At 40.8% G+C, this 22,299-nt stretch overlaps 2 protein-coding genes across 10 annotated transcripts in view; both read left to right on the forward strand.

Moving 5' to 3' along the window:
* Positions 1-5,656, forward strand: part of LOC110508911 (CREB-regulated transcription coactivator 1) — a 59,118-nt gene extending 53,462 nt beyond the window's left edge. For all 8 annotated transcript variants that reach the window (XM_090225034.1, XM_090225038.1, XM_090225036.1 and 5 more), the window contains 2 exons: positions 63-231; positions 3,914-5,656. In XM_090225034.1, the coding sequence (XP_090081160.1) occupies positions 63-231; positions 3,914-4,122 (378 nt within the window). In that variant the 3' untranslated portion in view covers positions 4,123-5,656. The remainder of the gene's footprint in view (positions 1-62; positions 232-3,913) is intronic.
* A 9,983-nt stretch (positions 5,657-15,639) lies between these two features.
* Positions 15,640-21,877, forward strand: LOC110508913 (mediator of RNA polymerase II transcription subunit 26). Of its 2 annotated transcripts, none has more exons than XM_021589821.3 (3): positions 15,640-15,939; positions 18,235-18,312; positions 18,421-21,877. In XM_021589821.3, the coding sequence occupies exons 1-3, from the start codon at positions 15,868-15,870 to the stop codon at positions 20,089-20,091; spliced, it is 1,821 nt and encodes a 606-aa protein (XP_021445496.1). In that variant the 5' UTR covers positions 15,640-15,867; the 3' UTR covers positions 20,092-21,877. The 2 variants fall into 2 exon arrangements, with proteins under 2 accessions (XP_021445496.1, XP_021445497.1); XM_021589822.3 differs by having other exon boundaries at positions 18,238-18,312.
* Positions 21,878-22,299: the final 422 nt, after the last annotated feature.

A 22,299-nucleotide genomic window follows, 5' to 3' on the forward strand; every position in this document is an offset into this window, starting at 1 on the left:
TGACTAACCCCATGTTCTGTGTTGGCTAGCTTCATGTACTGTTTTCTTTGTTCCTCGAACAGCTGGAGCAGTTCAACATGACAGACAACAACAGTCTGTACGGCCAGGGCTCCACCCTCGACTACTCCCAAGCAGCCATGATAGGTTTGATGGGTAGCCACGGCAACCTGCAAGACTCCCAGCAGCTGGGCTACAGTAGCCATGGCAACATCCCCAACATCATTCTCACAGGTACTATTCTGCCACACCAGGTAGCTCACTCAAGCCTCTGCAAAGCTAGGCAGTAGAATAGAGCTCACTTAATGTAAACACTCTCTCAATACAAATATCTAATTCAGATCAAAAATCTAATTTTTGTTATGTCTAGGGGTCCAATGCATGCCTTGCTCTACCATAAGCTGTCTGAATGTTTGCATTTAGCATGAAAGTGAGTGTAAGCAGACTGGCTCTAACCAGAATAGAAAGAGGAGTGTGGGGCCCCAGTGCACAACTGAGCAAGAGGACAAGTACATTAAGAGTGTCTAGTTTCCTCAAAGGGAAGCTTTATTAAATAGTCCTGGCAAAACGCCCGTCTCAACGTCAACAGTGAAGAGGCGACTCAGGGATGCTGGCCTTCTAGGCAGAGTTCCTCTCTCCAGTGTCTGCGTTCTTTTGCCAATCTTAATCTTTTCTTTTTATTGGTCAGTCTGAGATATGGCTTTATCTTTGCAAATCTGCCTAGAAGGCCAGGATCCCAGAGTCGCCTCTTCACTGTTGACGTTGAGACTGGTGTTTTGTGGGTACTATTTAATGAAGCTGCCAGTTGACGACTTGTCTGTTTCTCAAACTAGACACTCTAATGTACTTGTCCTCTTGCTCAGTTGTGCACTGGGGCCTCCCACTCCTCTTTCTATTCTGGTTGGAGACCAGCACTGTTCTGTGGAGGGAGTAGTACACAGCTTTGTACGAGATCTTCAGTTTCTTGGCAATTTCTCGCATGGAATAGCCTTCATTTTTCAGAACAAGAATAGACTGACGAGTTTCAGAAGAAAGTACTTTGTTTCTGGCCATTTTGAGCCTGTAATCTAACCCACAAATGCTAATGCTCCAGATCCTCAACTAGTCTAAATAAGGTCTGTTGTATTGCTTCTTTAATCAGAACAACAGTTTTCAGCTGTGCTAAAAATAATTGCAAAAGGATTTTCTAATGATCAATTAGCCTTTTAAAATGATAAACTTGGATTAGCTAACACCACGTGCCATTGGAAAACAGGAGTGGTGGTTGTGATAATGGGCCTCTCTACACCTTTGTATGTTATTTTAATGGACAAAAAAAAATGTGCTTTTCTTTTAAAAAACAAGAACATTAATAAGTGACCCCAAACTTTTGAACGGTAGTGTATGTATGTACAGTACCAGGCAAAGGTTTGGACACACCTACTCATCAGTCTTTTGGTGCTTTTTGGCAAACTCCAAGCGGGCTGTCGTGTGCCTTTTACTGAGGAGTGGCTTCTGCCTGGCCACTCTACCATAAAGGCCTGATTGGTGGGGAGATGGTTGTCCTTCTGGAAGGTTATCCCATCACTACAGAGGATCTCTGGAGCTCTATCAGAGTGACCATTGGGTTCTTGGTCAACTCCCTGTCTAAGGCCGTTCTCCCCTGATTGCTCAGTTTGGCCGGAAGGCCAGCTCTAGGAAGGGTCTTGGTGGTTCCAATGTTCCTCCATTTAAGAATGACCTTGGGGACCTTCAATGCTGCAGACATTTTTCGTTACCCTTTTCCAGATCTGTGCCTCGACACAATCCTGTCCCGGAGCGCTACAGACAATTCCTTCGACCTCGTTTTTGCTCTGACATACACTGTCAACTGTGGGACCTTATATAGACAGGTGTGTGCCTTTCCAAATCATGTCCAATCAATTGAATTTACCACAGTTTGTAGAAACAATTTGTAGAAACATCTCAAGGATGATCAATGGAAACAGGATGCACCTGAGCTCAATTTCGAGTCTCATAGCAAAGGGTCTGAATAAGGTATTTCTGTTTTTTATATTTTATACATTTGCAAACATTTCTTTAAACCTGTTTTCACTTTGGCATTATGGGGTATTGATGAGGGGCAACAATTTTATAACAAAATGTCAAAAAAGTCAAGGGGTTTGAATACACTGTATGTGCGGTGTGTTCTTTGATATTATCGCGGTCCACAAACAAATGCTATATGTGCATACTGCCAACGCCCATCCCTACAGGCTCTGGAGCCTGAGAAGGAGGAGCATCTTCAGACAGTATTCTTTACAATGTCCTGGAAACCCAAAAACCTTTCAGCAGCAGATAAATTAAACAAAATTGATGTATTTATAAAGCCCTTCTTACATCAGCTGATGTCACAAAGTGCTGTACAGATATACTATAATGTCCAGTTTCTTTGACTTTTCATTCCTATGTGCATTACAATTAATCACATGTACAATAAACACCATAAAATTCACCTTCTTCACAATTAGCATTTCAGTTTCCCTCAACTGTTTAGCAACACTCTGAATCTAAAGATTCAGTGGAGCATCCACCGCCATATCTTCAGCTCCCCTCTCTCCTTCAACTATTTCACTTGCCTCCGTGTAGGAGACCTGCTGCATAGCCCTGACCCTCCGTGTAGGAGACCTGCTGTATAGCCCTGACCCTCCGTGTAGGAGACCTGCTGTATAGCCCTGACCCTCCGTGTAGGAGACCTGCTGTATAGCCCTGACCCTCCGTGTAGGAGACCTGCTGTATAGCCCTGACCCGCCGTGTAGGAGACCTGCTGTATAGCCCTGACCCTCCGTGTAGGAGACCTGCTGTATAGCCCTGACCCTCCGTGTAGGAGACCTGCTGTATAGCCCTGACCCTCCGTGTAGGAGACCTGCTGTATAGCCCTGACCCTCCGTGTAGGAGACCTGCTGTATAGCCCTGACCCTCCTTGTAGGAGACGTGCTGTATATACTCCTTTACCCTAACTGGGCACCCCGGGGAATTGGAAACGTGGTTGCCGGGCTGACAGGCTATTCAATCCATGATACCTCTCTTCTCACTGATCACCTGCCTATCACTTGCACCTGTGAGCAATTACTTATCAATCCACCTGCTCTCTCAGCACCTGGCCTGGTTTCTGATGCCCCCTAGAGGTGGGAAGTGGAAGTGGAATGTTTACCTGTGCGCCTAAGCAGTTCATTCCTAACACTAGCTAAATTAATTAAGTTGAGGTTTTCTGTATTTATTTTCATTTTACTTTACTTGACACTCAATTGTAGTTTAATCTAGTACAGGCTTAACTGAATGAACAACAAAGACGGAATGCAATATGACATTTTATTAAATAGTTTGGGGAATGGCCCTGTCACCGAGGGAAGATCCTCGGAGCCAGATGATGTGATGGCAGGTAGCCCAATGCGGGACTGCTGGCATCGAAACCCCCCGCTGGGGGGAAAGGAGTTCCATGGACAGGGCTTCAGGTTATTATAGCTGGTGGTGTTGGGGAGGTGGATGATTGTCGAAAACTGTTGCTGAGAAACAGCAAGTGAGAGTGCATGGGTAAATTGACATACATCCCAAGATTTATGCCCATTGGTTGAGAGAGAGGAAGGTGATAATTGCAAGAATGAGCCCATAGATTGAACAGCAAATGTGAGGAATGTGCATTATTGTGCCATGCTGATGATAATGCGTTTGTATTCATTCCCACAATGCCCGTAGAATAGGAAACTAAGTGAATTATGTTATGCTTAATGGATAAAGTTAAACAAGCATTCAGACCAGCCTTCCTGATTTGAACATTCGTAAACTACATTTATTGGCTGTTCCTTGAAATATTTAATGAGATGCTATTCTTTGGGGTAAACACAACAGGAAGACCCTGACCTCTCCTCTCATCTCTCTTTACTCATGTATGTTTTAGCCACCGGAGAGTCACCACCCAGACTGTCGAAGGGGTTGTCTTACAGCTCTCTTTCTGCTGACATCAGCTTCGACGCGGACTCTCAGTTTCCCTTGGATGAGCTGAAGATCGACCCTCTGACCCTGGATGGGCTGTACATGCTCAACGATCCTGACATGGTCCTCACTGACCCCGCCACGGAAGACGCCTTTCGGATGGACCGGCTTTAGAACCGCTGCCAAGTTGACTGACTGTCTCGGAGGAACCCGGCCTGAGGGGAGAGGGATATTTTGGGAGTGTGGTAGCTCGTGGCTAGGCCCCAGCTGTGCAGTGTATTCATCCCACACTCCCACCTCCCTTCACCAGCCACCCCTTTCTAAGAGCCATGGTAAGATGAGCTAGTAGGGAAATGGTCGACAGAGTATGCTTTCTCCCTTCCTGATGGAAAAGATGGAAGGGCGACATTGTCATGTTTGGTGGATATTGCGCTTAAGGTTCTGCCTGTGACCAGTCTGTGCTAACCACATACATCCCTTAACTTGTTTATTTATTTATTTTATTGTATGCCTCCTGCCAGCCTTTCTGTTGGATGCTTTGGTTTTTGTAAAGGAAAACAAAATAGGATACAAACTACATTGGTCTTGACTTCCATTTGAAGACATTCAATTGATTTAAAATCATGTCTGCAGTGGAAACTGCTTATCGTTCTCTCACCTGCCATACTAGATTAGCATGTCTCATTATCACCCATCTGCTTTTTCACAACCGCCCCTCTATTGGCTAATCTTGCCAGTCTCACATTTTCATCAGTGCACTTAACCTCGCTGTCATTAATTCACACTATACGGTGCCTTCAGAAAGAATTCACACCTCTTTACTTTTTCCACATTTTGTTCTGTTGCGAGATGGGATTAAAATGTCATTTTTTGTCAATGATATACACCAAATGCTCTAATGTCAAAGTGGAAGAAAAATTCTAACATTTTTTTAAAAACTTTATGGAAAATGAAACACTATCTTGATTAGATTAATATTCAACCCCCTGAGTCAATACAGGTTAGAATCACCTTTGGCAGCGATTACAGCTGTGAGTTTTTCTGGGTAAGTCTATGCGATTTGCACACCTGGATTGTACAATATTTGCCCATTATTCTTGAAAAAAGTATTCATATTCTGTCATGTTGGGTGTTGATCATTGCTATACAGCCATTTTCAAGTCTTGCCGTAGATTTTCAAGCCAATTTCAAGTAAAAACTATAACTAAGCCATTCTATGTCATCATTGTAAGCAACTCCAGTGTATATGGCCTTGTGTTTCAGGTTATTGTCCTGCTGAAAGCTGAATTTGTCTGCCAGTGTCTGTTGGAAAGCAGACTGAACCAAGTTCATCAAGGATTTTGCCTGTGCTTAGCTCTATTACATTTTATTTATTTATTTTTTTTAAAGCTCCCTAGTCCTTGCTTATGATAAACATACCCATAACATGATGCAACCACCACCATGCTTGAGTGGTACACAGTGATGTGTTGTGTTGGATTTGCCCCAAACATAACGCTTTGTATTTAGGACTAAAAGTTCATTGTTTACAGTATTACTTTAGTTTCTTATTGGAAACAGGATGCATGTTTTGGAATATTTTTATTCTGTACAGGCTTCCTTCTTTTCACTTTGTCATTTAGGTTAGTATTGTGGAGCAACTACAATGTTGTTGATCCATCTTCACTTTTCTCCTATCACAGCCATTAAACTCTGTAACTGTTTTAAAGTCACCATTGGCCTCATGGGGAAATCTGAGCGGTTTCCTTCCTCTCTGGCAACTGAGTTAGGAAGGACGCCTGTATCTTTTTAGTGACTGGGACTATTGACACACCATCCAAAGTGTAAATAATAACTACACCATACTCAAAGGGATATTCAATGGCTCCTTTTCTTTTTTTTAACCATCTACCAATAGGTGACCTTATTTGGGAACCATTGGAAAAAAAACCTGATCTTTGTGGTTGAATCTGTGCTTGAAATTCACTGCTTGACAGAGGGACCTTACAGATAAACTACAGCGGCTTGCGAAAGTATTCACCCCCACTCGGCATTTTTCCTATTTTGTTGCCTTAAAACCTGGAATTTAAATTGATTTTGGGGGTGCTTGTATATTATGATTTACACAACATACCTACCACTTTGAAGATGCAAAATATTTTTTATTGTGAAACAAACAAGAAATAACTTTGTAGAGCCACCTTTAGCAGCAATTACAGCTGCAAGTCTCTTGGGGTATGTCTCTATAAGCTTGGCACATCTAGCCACTGGGATTTTGCCCATTCTTCAAGGCAAAACTGCTCCAGCTCCAAGTTGGATAGGTTCCACTGGTGTACAGCAATCTTTAAGTCATACCACAGATTCTCAATTGGATTGAGGTCTGGGCTTTGAGTAGGCCATTCCAAGACATTTAAATGTTTCCACTTAAACCACTGAAATGTTGCTTTAGCAGTATGCGTATGGTCATTGTCCTGCTGGAAGGTTAATCTCTGTCCCAGTCTCAAATCTCTGGAAGACTGAAACAGGTTTCCCTCAAGAATTTCCCTAAATTTAGCACCAGCCATCATTCGTTCAATTCTGACCAGTTTCGCAGTTCCTGCTGATTAAAAACATCCCCACAGCATGATGCTGCCACCACCATGCTTCACTGTGGGGATGGTCATCTCGGGGTGATGAGGTGTTGGGTTTGTGCCAGACACAACGCTTTCCTTGATGGCCAAAAAGCTACATTTTAGTCTCATCTGACCAGATCTCTGCTGTGGAGCAGCTGCTTTGCAGCTCCTTCAGGGTTATCTTTGGTCTCTTGGTTGCCTCTCTGATTAATGCCCTCCTTGCCTGGTCTGTGAATTTTGGTGGGCGGCCCTCTCTTGGCAGATTTGTTGTGGTGCCATATTCTTTCATATTTATTTATAATGGATTTAATGGTGTTCCGTGGGGTGTTCAAAGTTTCAGATATTTTTTTATAACCCAACCCTGATCTAAACTTCTCCACAACTTTGTCATTGACCTGTTTGGAGAGCTCCTTGGTCTTTATGGTGCCCCTTGATTGGTGGTGCCCCTTGCTTGGGCGGTGTTGCAGACTCTGAGGCCTTTCAGAACAGGTGTGTATATATACTGAGATCATGTGACAGATCATGTGACACTTAAATAAAGTCCACCTGTGTGTGATTGAACTAATAAAATGACTTCTCAAGGTAATTGGTTGCACCAGATCTTATTTAGGGGCTTCATAGCAAAGGGGTGAATGCATATGTTGTTGTTTTTTAAACAAGTTATTTTTTTCATTTCACTTCACCAATTTGGACTATTTTGTCTATTTCCATTACATGAAATTCAAATAATAATCCATTTAAATTACAGGTTGTAATGCAACAAAATAGGAAAAACGCCAAGGGGGATGAATACTTTTGCAAGGCACTGTACATGACCAAAAGTATGTAGACACCTGCTCGTCGAACATCTCATTCCAAAATCATGGGCATTAATATGGAGTTGGTCCCCCCTTTGCTGCTATAATAGCCTCCACTCTTCTGGGAAGGCTTTCCACTAGATGTTGGAACATTGCTGCCGGGACTTGCTTCCATTCAGCCACAAGAGCATTAGTGATGTCGGGCATTGATGTTGGGCGATTAGGCCTGGCTCGCAGTCGGCGTTTCAATTCATGCACGGGGGAATTTTCATGCGGAAACAAGAAAGGGCCTTCCCCAAACTGTTGCCACAAAGTTGGAAGCACAGAATCGTCTTGCATGTCATTGTATGCTGTAGCATTAAGATCTCCCTTAACTGAAACTAAGGGGCCTAGCCCGAACCATGAAAAACAGACCCAGACCATTATTCCTCTTCTACCAAACTTTACAGTTGGTCCTTTGCATTGGGGCAGGTAGCGTCTCCTGGCATCTGCCAAACCCAGATTCATCCATCGGCCTGCCAGATAGTGAAGCTTAATTCATCACTCCAGAGAACGTGTTTCCACGGCTCCAGAGGCCAATGGCGGTGAGCTTTACACCACTCCAGCTGACACTTGGTATTGCGCATGCTGATCTTAGGCTTGTGTGAGGCTGCTCAGCCATGGAAACCCATTTCATGAAGCTCCCAACAAACAGTTAATGTGCTGTCGTTGCTTCCAGAGGCAGTTTGAAACTCTGTAGTGAGTGTTGCAACCTAGGACAGACGATTTCTACACGCTGTGCGCTTCAACAGTCGTTGGTCCTGTCTGCGAGCTTGTGTGGCCTACCACTTCGCGGGGGAGCCGTTGCTGCTCCTAGACGTTTCCACTTCACAATAACAGCATTTACAGTTGACCAGGGCAGCTCTAGCAAAGCAGAAATTTGACAAATGTACTTGTTGGAAAGGTGCCATCCTATGACGGTAACACATTGAAAGTTACTGACCTCTTCAGTACAGGCCATTCTACTGCCAATGGTTGTCTATGGATTTTGCATGGCTGTGTGCTCGATTTTATACACCTGTCAGTGACGGGTGTGGCTGAAATACCTGAATCCACTCATTTGATGGTGTGTCCACATCCTTTTGTATATATAGTGCAATTGTATGTTTGGGGTACAGAGATGAGGTAGTCATTTAAAAATCGTGTTAAACACTACTATTGCTCACAGAGTGAGTCCATGCAGCTTATTATGTGACTTTTTATGTGACTGTTTACTCCTGAACTTATTTAGGCTTGTCCATAACAAAAGAGTAAAATACTTATTGACTCAAGACATTTCAGCTTTACCTTTTTAATTCATTTGTAAGCATTTCTAAAAACATAATTCCACTTTGACATTATGAGGTATTGTGTGTAGGTTAGTGACACAAAATCTAAATGTAATCCATTTTAAATTGAGGCTGTAACACAACAAAATGTGGAAAAAGTCAAGGGGTGTGAATACTTTCTGAAGGCACGGTAGTTGTATTTATTGGTGCAGTTTTTTTGACCAGTATTTTACTTTTGGTTTCTTTCCAAACTTGACGTTGCACTTTCAGTCCATAAATTCTGTCAGCGTTTTAGGGTTGCACAACATGTTTTAGTGCTGAAGGGTATACTACAAAGCGGGTTCAATGAGTTAGCCAGCTAACTTGCCTAAATATTCAGAAGTAACTTGTAATTTTTTGTGAAGATAAACTTGAAATGGGCAAGGTCTAATTGACTCAACGACCAAAAATGTATATCTAAGTATAACTTTCTTCATGACCCAGAAAATAAATAGTTATTTCTGGTTGTTTATCAAAGTTACCTGGCTAACTCATTTATGCTGCTTCGTAGTATACCCGTCAGGTAAACAGTTAAGCGGTTTCCTTTGTTGAACAACTAGGAGTGCTAACCCTCATCTTTAGCTTGTGATTGGCCACGGCAACCAAAGTAAGGCCTAAATTCAAGAAACAATCCTTGAAAAATCACTTACAACTCTGTTTGTAGAGTTTTCAAAAAAAGGGCTGTCATAGGGTCATTTTTGCACTTTATTCCTGAAATTACATTTAATATTTACTATGGTAGCTGGTTTGGAGATGCAAACAAGATAGACATGAAATCTGAATGAATCACTGTGATAACCAGATTCTGCCTTATAAGATTACATGATATGGAAAGCTAAGATCGCCAATCTCTCCATTATTTTTTTTTTGTAATTGTGCAACTTGTTGAGACAAGCAGTGAAGTGCAAACCTTTATCAAGCATCCCCCATTGTTTTCCAATGCCTAGGCGTGACTTAGATTGGCACTAGTATGAGAATATGAGGTAGGCCTCATTCAAAATGCCGCTAGTGTGAAAATATGACCAACACCGGCCTGAAATTTGCTCTAGGGAGAAAATGACCAAGTTGAACAGGGAGGTGTATCACTGCTTAAGTTGTTATCCACTGCTTTTCACTAGTTACCATTTTGCTTTTCATATTTATATTCACACATTTTGTGAAGTGGTACTGTATTTCCCATGTCAGCCTAATTGTCCAGATTTGTCCCATGTCAGCCTAATTGTCCACATTTGTCCCATGTCAGCCTAATTGTCCACATTTGTCCCATGTCGGCCTAATTGTCCAGATTTGTCCCATGTCAGCCTAATTGTCCAGATTTGTCCCATGTCAGCCTAATTGTCCAGAGTTGTCCCATGTCAGCCTAATTGTCCAGATTTGTCCCATGTCAGCCTAATTGTCCAGATTTGGCCCATGTCAGCCTAATTGTCCAGATTTGGCCCATGTCAGCCTAATTTGCTTAATTGGCCCATGTCAGTCTAATTGGTCTAATTGACCCATGTCAGTCTAATTGAGCCGAGGTATCACATTTCTGGTGCCCTTAAAGTTGTTACTTGTGAATTAGATGCTTTGCTTCCATTAGTTGTCATTTCTAAATTGGATCTTGCTTATGATATCTATGCAAAACAAATTAAATTGATTGATTGAGGACTGAGCGTTATTAGCGATCTAATAGACATAACAAAGTACCTAAACTAAATGACCTTGTTGAATTGTACAGTACCATTTTGATTGCTTTTTCTCAGCAAAGAAATGAGCATGTTGGCATGTTTCATTTGCTACATTTTAATTGACATTTTACTTTGTTTTTACACTTCACGGAGGAGAATTCAAATGATATATTCTGCACGTTGGCTTTGGAAGAAAAAGTAAAAAAGCATGACAAAAGACAAATGCTGCATATATTAGAAAATTGACCCCTTCGTGTGATTCTCATGGATGTGTCGGAGGTAGATTTTACTGCTAAAATGTGATTAATTTCTGACAAGAAGATTTAACTGCCTCTATATTAGAACAGCATTGCTGCAACCAGAATGTATTTAATCACATCTTCCTTCATACAGTATTATCATAATCTTGACACCTTAATTTGCCTCGTGTGTGTGTGTGTGTGTGTGTGTGTCTGTCACATGTTCTCCCCTCATTGTCATTAGCTCTTCAGGCTTTTGTGGATGCATAGTGTCAGAATTTCAGTATTGTTGCAGCTGTAGGCTTTACAGTTTACCTGTTAATAGTTCATGTCAAGTGAGCTTGCTTTTTGTGAGTAATTTCATTGGATGTACCCATGACATTATCCTGCATTTTACTTTGCACTTTCCTCACAACATTAAAGCATTGGGCCCTGGGAATTTTTCACCCCTCTCTCTGAGCGACTGTTATGTGCACTGGACCTGTTTCCCCATGTGTTTGGTCAAACTTGACTTCTTGTTAAAAAAAGAAAGTGTATTTTTTAAAAGCATATGTTTATAGTCTGTATAAACTTAATCAGCTAGTATTTTTTGTGAGGCATCTAATATTGTGACTTTGAAATGCTCCAATTTTGGAAGCCGATATTATAAACTTTGTATTTTTGGATAGATTTCTCACTGCAGAACAGATACGGCTGGTCATGCTCCTGTTGTGCTTCAAGCGTAGCTACAAGTACAATACAAGCAGGGTGAAGTAATCATGTAATTGGGACACAATTAGATGTAACAATTGATGCATCAAAGAGTGCTGTGAGAAACCACTTTAATGGTTAATATTAAAATATGTACTAAAATGTCATAGACAGGAGTGAGAACAGTCATCTTGTTGTGCATAAAGTCTATAAACAAAACCCACTACTATCATATAATATGCACTATTTAACTGTGTCATTCGCTATCTATACTTCAGTACTGTGTGAGTAAATTCACCTTGAAGAAATACCACTAGTTATGTGATTTATATCAGGTATGTGCTCAAATCAGAATTTTAGAATTGACTCCCAATCAATTCATGAGTTCAAATTTGAATTGAATTGGCCACACCCCACAGGATGTAGAATTTGAGTTTGATTGACAGAAAGTAGAATTAAATTTTGTGCAATTCAAAGAAATTCCACTCAGATATAGAACAGTTTTTCACTGAATCTGACGGGTCACACTTCCAGATACCAAAGACTTTTCTCTGGAATCAATGTTCATATTCTATTTTAGTGCATAGAATAGCCAATTATATTTCCACCAACTATTTAATTTGTTTGGCTTATTTTGAAGGCTTTAGGGACAACACTAATGCATTCTGGGAAATGTAGTATTTTCCCTATATTTACCTAAATTTAAGAGATTAATGAAATATAATATCTTAGAATATTCGCATTCAGGTTTTGTTGTTTTCCTCGATCATTGATTTTAAGAGTTTCTCCTGAAAACCAATATTTTATATGCATGTATATTATTGGTTACAGATCTGAATGTCAGAACCGTTTTGGCTGCCAGAGTGGTTCTGAATCAGAAGCAGTCCGGATTTCTAATCTTTAGCGCTTGATTTTTACTTTTTGTGGAAATGTTTTCTTTTCCTTTTTCTGATTACTTTGCATGAGTTTCAAGATGAGCTTTTTTCTTATTTTTAGCTTGGTTTTATTTTGTATGTTCTTTTTTTCTATCAAGCACAATGTCATGCAAAAGATTATATTGGAAGAAAGGTGGAATAGATTTTGTTTAAATGTCATTTAATGTTCTGTTACGTTTTTCTTGTATGGTCAATTGTCCATCTTCGATTCGAACAGTGGCAAGGCCTCACACAAACTGAACTGCTATGTCCAAAAGCAACAAAAATACATGTTTTATCAGCCTTTTATTCACATGGAGATGCAATTATCTGGTGTTTGTACTTATACATTTGATCTTCTATGTGTTTATGCGCTAGATGCCCACTGAAGTGTATTCTGTTTGCCGAGTGTATAGATTAACTGTGTATATTGCTTTTCGGTATAAATGTTTTTGTGCTTTATGTGATATGTCAATAGTGAAAATGTGTGTTACATGCACTGAGAATTAATGTGCTGCAGTTTGTCATTGTTCTTCTGTTCTGTTTTTCTGACTTAGTATCGGTTTACCAAATGTTTTTAGACTGATCCAAACTCTGTGTTGCTTAACTGTGTTTTTACAATCAGTTGTCTTTTCTTTAAAAAAGAAATCTGTATTTATGTAGTAAATCTGACTGATTTGAAAGATCTATTATTACTGCCACAATAAGGGGAAAGATGTTGTTTTAATATGAAATGGACCCTTGCCATCCACACAGGATACTGTAAACCAGGGGTCTTCAACCTTTTCATGCCCAGAGACTAGCTTCCAGACAAATCGGCGACCCAGGGACCCCCATCATATGTTAGCAAAAATAAATGTTTTCACGTATTGTCTTATCATTAGGTGACTGATAAGAGCAAGAAGTAATCAACAATTTAAAATAAATAGATTTGGTAGATGCTTTCCACCACCCCACATTCTAATTAGAAGAGGAAGTATAAACTCCTAATATAGCCTATTAGCTAGAAACCCATTTTCGCTAAGGGCAGCTGGTTAAACAAAGTTTAGTTGTGTTTTGGCAAAAATGTATGTCCAAGTCAAGAAAGCTAACCATTTTTATACTGTAGGTATGTCATTTAAAATCAGTTTATTCTGTTGCTTAGTGATATAAATAAATATTTTCGGTGACCCCCTGCAGTACCTTCACGGACCCCCGGTTGAATAACCTTGCTGTAAACCCATCAACTTCCCCGTGACACCAGACAGGTAATCTGGGCAATATTTAAGTATTACATAGCCAAACATGGCCATCTCAACGTTTTAACATACTAGCCTGGCTGCCTGGCTGAATCAGCAGTTGACAGCTTCCCTTAATGTCATGACTGTGACAATGGAGCTGTCCAATGCTGAAACCAACAGATCCAGGCTGTATAGCTGCTAAATAAATAACTGTATTTCCAAGTATTACGTTCATAAATTGTCCCTTTAACTCTTATTTATAGTTCCAGTAATGCACTTATTTGGGAGCACATTGTTATCTGTCCTTCACTAAAATGTGTTTCTGTCAATGTTGAAATAGTCTTCAAATACTCTAATTTCCCACTGCATCTCAAAAGTTACGTTTTCGTTTTGTCTGACTGAGAATTACATGAACTTAAAACTATACACTCGTCTATGAATTGTTTACATTTAGAAAAGGAAAATATTTGAGGAAAATATAAATCGGCTTTATCTTAAGTTTATTTCTCACTGCATAACCTACTGCATTAAGACTGACATGTGACTGACATTTTCAGCTTGATACCTTGAGGTAACTCTTTCTACATGGTACCAAATTTGTAAATATCTCCTTATGATGTAAAAAAAAAAAAAGTATTGATGTGATTTTTTTGCTTTTAGCAAGTATTTAGCTCTGACTAGGTTAGGTTAACCATGTGCAAACACTCTGTGTGACTTAAACCTGCTCACCCAAAGCATCTCCAGTAGGATAAAATGCAGATCTCAATATAATTCTGTAAATGTTTTTATTTATTATAGTGGCAATACATGTAAAAAGGGAAAATCAACCAGACAGATGAAATGGAGAAATCATTGTTTGATCATTCAGGATAGTTACCACAACAACAAAAAAACTAGAAATCCTCTGATATGTGCATTTAATGGGGGATGGCCCACTCTAGTGGTCCCTTTCTCATACAACGGCAGCTAAATTGTAATATAATGTATTTTCTTTTCAGTACTATTACTCAAATGTTGCAACTGTATTTAACTGCAATGTCTGGATACTACACCTACTGTACTCACAGCAACAGGACAGTTATGCTCATCGAATATGCAAATCCTAGCATTCGGCAGAACAGCTTGGCAATCCTGTACTTTTGTTGAGCTGACCCTTTAAAATGAATGGATCAAATCTTGTTCTTTTTAAATTGTGCTTTTATATAAAACGGGAAAAAACAGACCAAAAAATCCATGTGGGCTGTATTAAATGTGTGCTAAATAACTGAAAACGGATGTTAAGCTTCTATTCGAATCATACCTAATGTATTTTTCTTGTGTGAAGGCTTCAGTCTTTGTATCTTTGCATTACTATTTGTAAATGAAATTAGATTAAATAAAATCTAAATAAGCATATTAATGTGACTGACCCCACTGAATGTTGTTGACCCATGGTTTTATTGTTGTACAATGTCTCCATCTGGTGATCATGAGAGGTAGAATGGCTGTAGAGAGCACAAATATTATGTTCACACACTAAGATGATGATGATAATAATAGTAATAATAATATTTGTAGAGCCATTGTACCTGAAGCGGTCACATTCAAATCTTGTCAGCTAAAATAAAAGAACTACTTATCAACTTTTCAGAAAGATAATGCATTTAGTTCCCATCAATTGGCATTTTTTTCCACATCTTTGGGAGTTTCCCAGGTGAGTCGCTGGAAAGAACCTTATTCACCTGGTTCCCATGGCCCCTCTAGTCACATCCTGTATAGACCCAGCAAGTGAACATTTCAGCAACAGTTTGGAGGAAAGCAATGCTAACAATAACTATTTTAACTGCTTGGGCCAGTAAATAGTCCACACTATTAGACTACAAAGAATCATTGACCTAATCAAGTCCAGTGAGGTTTCCATAGGACCATATGTTCACCTAATTTAGCTTTTTATTGCATAAGAACAATACAATGCAGGGTCATACACAAAAGGCACCATCAGTAGGAATAACTTCCTATTGAAAAAAATAACAGCTAGAACTGAACACTTACATTTGTAGTGTTTAATATAAGCTACAATTAATTTCACAGTAGGTTATTGTAAGCAAATGTTATTGAAAACACAGTAGTTGGGCCTTCCCACTAGGCCTGCACTTACCCTAGGTGTGTTTAGGTTTAGCTACGTGCGCGGGTCAAGTGTGCGTCCATTACATCCCATAATGCAATAGGCCGTTGTGAATGATCCAGCAGTCAGCAGCTGGTGGTGAGTTTCCAGAGCGCCGAAGAGGCAGCAGCAGGCGATAAACGTCTCCGAATCAATGTGACATTATACGAACGTTTAAGCGTACATGCATTAGATAAATATGCGGCTCAAGTATCTAGCATATCTCCATAAAGGCCCGTGAGTGTCGACAAGTACCACAGTATTCGTTTTGGAGGATTCCTCCCCCGTCCGCCGGATCGCACCAAACAGGCAATGACAACGGCCTCAGCAACTCCGCAGCAGATGAGAGACCGGCTGCTGCAGGCCATCGATAGTCACAGCAATGTGAGTAGCAAGCAACACGATGTGGCTATCAGGACGAATACTTGCCGTCATATTTATTTAAAAATAATATTCCCAATATCCACTGATAAATTATAGCTAATAATACAAGCTTGTGAGTTGACACCTTGCTTGCTAGCTCAAGTTAGCTACTGACTTATCTACTGTAGGTAGTTAAAACTAGCCAGCTTGCTACGCTAACGTAGCTAACTTCGTTGCTAGCCTGGCCAACAGGGTAATGTTTAGCCAGCTATGTTGAAAACAAGTTAGCTTAACTCTTGATACACTAAATGGAGATCAGACAAAATAGCGTCAGTCTAACGTTAGTTAGCTAACTATCTAGCCCACTTGATTTTTCTCCCATTCCTCGTCCGCGTCGAAATACACGTTGTTGCGTAGCTAACAGTACATAGCAAGCTAATAGCTACCAAGTACCTAACTAACGTCAGTTGGTTGGCTAGCTAACTTGTCAAAATGAGTGAGGTCGAACTTGTTTTGGTATTTATTGGCAAGCTTCGTTTCTAATTCCTTCACCGAACTAGTTAACTAACTTTGGCTAGTTAGCCAATGAGCCAGCGAATGAAACCTCTGTTTCAAACAAGTGTTTATCTGTTAAATTCTAGCTAGTTAAAAGTAGTTGGCTAGCTAATCACATGACATGTGTTATCCAATACCTATCTAAACACCTGTAGTGATTTTGTTGGCCAAGGTTTAGGTAGCTTAGTTAACTTAACTCGTAGAAAGCTACCTGGCTACAATACTAGCTACCTTAGCAGCAATGGCTATACAGTTGACTCCTCATTGCAACCTGCAAACTAGTTACCTAGCTAAGATTATAAGTAGCATCAGGTTAACATGGCTAGCCTCATGTCATGTAACGTTACCTAGTTGTCAGGCTATCTTATTCAGTGTTTCCTACTATGGATAAGATAATTTAGGTATAATGTAGCTATAATGTAGCTAGTTATATGCAACAAGCTACTGTATCATGCTTTAAATAATTGTAGGAAAAATAAACATATTTTCACGACTTCAGTTGTATCATCAAAATCAACACATCAAAGCACGTTTTGGGCTCATTCAGTAGTTTTTACGTGATTAAGTAGAATCCTGTTGATATTCCTTAAACATCAATTGAAAATGGTACTGTTGCTGCTTCCGGTTGTCATCGATTTTTGATTTGTAGTCCAGTGTCAAAATATCAATTTTAAATGTCCAAATTCATAACATGCAGAAATAGTTTGTGCTATTTTGAAGATAAAACAAAAAATTACTCTCTACACATACATGTCATACATGTGTTGAGAAGATATATTTTGCTAAATTACTACCGTATAAACTACTCACACCAACATTTACCAAGAGGCTTGTACTGTAATCAGTAGTGCACACAAATCGTTCACATTGATATTGTATATTAATCCACGGATCTTGGAAAATAACCACGGCAACATGTACTATTTGCGCTCTTCTAACGGACAACCCATAATGATCTTGGGTATACTACATATAGCCTACCTGTCGATAGATCTCCTACATCTCCTTGTGCCACAATGTTTTTGCAGTAGATAGCCAAAGGAAACCCAACCCTTTTTTTTGGACTGCATCATTTTATTGAATCATCACCTCCGATAGTTCTACAAACCAAAAATATGACTCTGTTTAAAGCAATCGATTTAGTATCATTGAGAGAGAAATGTCCTCACGACAGTGATATGTGGTTGTCTCACTTTGCTGTCTGGTAAATGTAAAGACAGCTTTCTTTTAATCTAGATGACTAACTTTTATATTACCAATCACCAATCTGAGGTAAAAAAATAAATAAAAAAATAAAAAAGTGTAATTACACTCCATTTGTGGTGAAAATACAAGCTTGTGTAACACAAACTGTCCACATTAGGGAAGTTAGCACATAAAAAATAATTTTATGACAAAATAATTCAACATGTAAATTTAGGATGATAGTATATTCTGCCCACTCACCAAGCTATTGCACCTATTTCTCACTCATTATTATGCACTCAAACACAATTTAACCTGGCTCTCTAGACTAGAACTTCCATAGTGTCTGTGCAGCAGCCTGAACGTTCAACATCACTAGTAATTGGCCAGATTGCTTGTTAGCCAGTTGATAACCAGCATAGCGTTTAGCTCTAGCTAGGTAATAGGCCAGCTCGCAAGCCAACTGTTGTTTACTTAGAAGTATCAGCTAGCTAGTAACTACAGTTGCTTGACACCATCTTTTTAAATGACTTGTCAGAAATTCTGTGTTCTGATCACCACTTTTGCTCCTTCCAGCAGATTTGCAATATGGTGGCAGTATTAGAAGTTATCACATATTTGGAGAAGTTCCCTATCACCAAAGAAGCTCTTGAGGTAAGACCCAAAGCTTTTAAGTAAAAAAAAAAAAAAAAAGTATTGTTCTCAGTGTCAATGATTCTGGTGTTCTTAACCACTTTTTATTATTTTTTATTACCAACTTAGGAAACTCGCTTAGGGAAACTGATCAATGATGTGAGGAAGCAGACCAAGGATGAAGACCTTGCGAAGCGTGCCAAGAAGCTTTTGCGGAGCTGGCAGAAATTGATCGAGCCAGGGCAAAATGAGACTCCATCGCGGGGGGCCATGTGTGTCCCGGGCTCTGCAAATGGCAGTGCCCACCCCCTTCGGACTGACATTCCACCCCCTGATGTCTCAATGGCAAGCAAGGGTGTCCCAGAGGTGAAAACCAGAAATGACGTCCACAACACCCACTCGCCAAAAGCGGAGAAGTCGAGCAGCAGAAAGCGTAGAGGGGAGCAAAGGGACAGTGTGCACTTAGTGGCCAAAATCTCCAACTTGTCCCCCTACGAGCAGATGTACAACACCCCACCACCACCCACAAATGGGATTGCAGGTAGCCCTGAGGCTCCCCCATCGCCGGACAGGGCCCGTACAGAGCCCCTAGAGAATGACAAACATAGTAGAATCCCTGTCAATGCTGTCAAGCCTCACCCAAGCTCCCCGGGCCTCACCAAACTACCTAGCACTTCTTCTTTACTCAAGACTGCTGTGTTGCAGCAGCAGGCAAGGCTGGACGAAGGAGGCGGTGGACAGTATCAGGCCAAAAGCCCCCACTGTCTCTCATCAAGTCTGCGGAGTCCGCGAGCTATGAAGCAAGAGATGATGTCCAAGCGCTCTTCAACATATGCACCAAAAGGGACTATCCCAAGCCCAGCCCGGAGCCCTCGCTTGCTGTCGTCCCAGTCTTTAAAGCCCCCAGCCGAAGTGTCTCATGTGGATGGGCTGCCACCCCCTGCCCATAGGGCCTCACTGCACTGGCCCGGCTCCTCAGAGGTCACCACCCATCCCCCACGCAACGCTGCAACACTGGAACCCCCATCGGTGTTCCCTCCCACCTCCCAGCCCGCCCCAACCAACTCTGAGTGCTCAGAACTACATAGACCCACCCCCTCCTCCTCTGTAGTGGTGGTCAAGGCTGAGGCAGAAGTCGCTGCCTCCAGCTCGGACCGCAAAAAGAGGAAGAAGTACAGGTCCAGGGACTACTCTGTCAACCTGCAGGGGCAGGACACAGAGGACCAAACGAGGCCTGTGCGGTTAAAAGAGCGCAGGCTAACGTTTGACCCTGTGACGGGGCAGATCAAGTCCATGGTACATAAAGAACCCTCTCAGGTGGAAGAACCTCCAAGGCCACCTCCCCCTGAGCCCCAGCAGAGGACTCACCTGCCCCTGCAGCAGCATCCCGCTCCCACCCCCAGCCCCTTCCAACAGACTAACTGGAAAGAGCTGTCCCGAAACGACATCATCCAGTCCTACCTAAACCTTCAGAGCAACGTGCTCACATCCTCGGGGGTCCAGGCCCCCGGCGCACACTTTTTCATGTCAGAATACCTGAAACGGGAGGAGAGCGATGTTAGGGAGGCAAGGCGAGGAGTCCACGTCTTGCAGCTGGACAGCTTGGTAACGGACACACCTGGGGTGAGCCGGGAGGTGACTGACGAGGACCTCCACAGAGTACATATGGAGCACTGGCAAGGGGTAAACGGTTGTTGCGACACCAAGGGCACTTGGTACGACTGGACGGAGTGCATATCTTTGGATCCGCATGGGGATGAGAGCAAACTAAACATCCTGCCATATGTCTGCCTAGACTGAGTAGTTGGAGTGTCTCTCTCTCTGTCACTTGACAGAGGAAGGAAAACTATTTTTTTAGCCACTGAGTTGTGGAAAGCCAGAACTGCAAAACTCCCTCCGTGCCTCCCTCAGAGATAATCGAATGAGGTTTTGGTAAAAAAAAAAAAAAAAAAAAGTTGGTTTGTCAAAGGGCTGCTGTTTCAGTTCTCTTTTCTTTCAAAGATTTAAAAAAAAGTTGCAGAAAAGATGTGCCCCTGTTTGCAGTGCTGCTACTAACAAGGAATTGCAAACTAAGGTTCTAGTTGAGGGTTGGCTGGGGTTTAGGTGTCCAGTCGAGGCACAGTTATGCTCAGAAGGGGTTGAAAGAGTTCATCTAGCACAGATAAAGCCGAATGTGTCCAGCAAGTGGAATACTGGCACCAATTTGGCAGTTACAAGAAGCTTTATGTGACATATATATAAAAAATAAATTATAAAATGTCTTATGTATACATCTATTTATTTGACCTTTTCTGTTTTTTTTGGGAGGTTTATCGAAACAGATGTACAAAACCTGTAGAGCTTTTCTGTTTGCATCACATAATGTTGACCTGTTCTGCAATGCAAACGAGGCATACCATTGTTTTGCACAGTCTTTTCTTTTTATTGGCCAATGCGCGTTAGCTATCCAACATTCCATACTCCTCACATCTCTCTCCTCACTCTGTTCTAATGTACCCATGCCATCATACACTTATTACCGGGAGAAAATACTTAAACAAATTTTGCCTATTTTTGAATGTGTTCAATTCAAAAAGTATTGTTTACTTCTTCAATTAATTATTTGTTAAATGTACATTTTGTATTTCCTCCCATATCCCCTAGCAATCCTCACCCAGGCAGAACTGTGAGCAAAAATGTCAAAACGGAGGGCGCTAATGCATTAAAACTGTAAACAATTGTGAGGACAAGAAAATACGGAAGTGTTTGTATGCGCGAACTATACTTGTCACCATTCCTTTAGCTATCATTTTGCCTTATGGAATTTCATCACAACATTTTTAAAGTTGAACAGCCTTAGTGAATGTACAGAAATGAGACCTTTTGTATTTAGTTATACAGTGGTAGATAACTTTTGTAATTCCATAATTGACACAAAGTTACGTGTAGATAAAAATACAACACACCTGCAAGTTCAAATTTTGTACATCCATGTCAAAATTCCCTCAGATCTTTTAAGCGTTTGTTTTGCAGGAATGTTCTACTCATTGAGAAGCATGCATGATGGTGAATGAACAAGCATAGTTTCTTTAGCTTTTTTTGTTAACTACATAAACCTAGAGTGCTGTGGTACCATCACACATTCTAAAAACTATTTCCATGTAACAAACATGGTAGTTCAAAGTAGTTTCTTTTCCCTTTTCTCATCTTGCATTGCCACTGTTCTCCACATATAACATGACTTTAGATAGGCGAAGATCAGACTGTGTGCCGATAAATCCATCCCTACCAATGTGCCTTTGAATCTGTATTTGTTCCGCAAAATACTCCTGTCCTTGGAGCTAGGTTTATGTCAGGGACAATTCCAAATTCTATGTCCGATAATGCTGGAATATGCACCATTTTTTTTCGAAGCAATGGTCCTTAGTGAACACTGGTCCAGTATGGGTAAATTGCAGACTGCGATATCACTCAAACACAGCTCGCAATAAAGAAATGTTAAAGATGATTGATGTGGATCTGGTCAGTTTTGACTGGGACATCTTTATTTGTTCAGTGTTTAACATCTCTCAATAGTTTGAAAAATAAAGTGACATTCTAAACCCTCTGCTCTGTTTTCTTAATTCTGACACAATATAAACCCAACCTGTAGTCAGGTTGGGGTTAACTGTTTAATGTTGGTATTAACATGGTACATTCAATGAAGTAAATGCGTGTGTTTATGGGTTCATAACTACTTTGTTTTTCGTTGTGTATTCTCAGTGTCCTCATGGAACACTTCGGTTGGTTTTACGCATGGAGTAGAATGGGATATGAGAAGTTCTATGGTTAAACAGAAATGTATATCATAGCTTTATATCTTTTTTTTATTAGGTTCTGTAGCTGTCATCATTGTTATGATAAACCGCAACAACTCAACTCCCTTCCTCCTGATAGCATAACCGAGTCTCTACATGCATTTCAGAACACCTCTGTGCTGAATCACTCCAATCAACCGATGACTAAGCTGCTCAGTGCACTTTTACCTCA

The sequence above is a fragment of the Oncorhynchus mykiss genome, chromosome 28 (genome assembly GCF_057628025.1).
Source record: "Oncorhynchus mykiss isolate SJ-2025 chromosome 28, ASM5762802v1, whole genome shotgun sequence".
In the NCBI taxonomy this organism is placed as follows: Eukaryota; Metazoa; Chordata; class Actinopteri; order Salmoniformes; family Salmonidae; genus Oncorhynchus; species Oncorhynchus mykiss.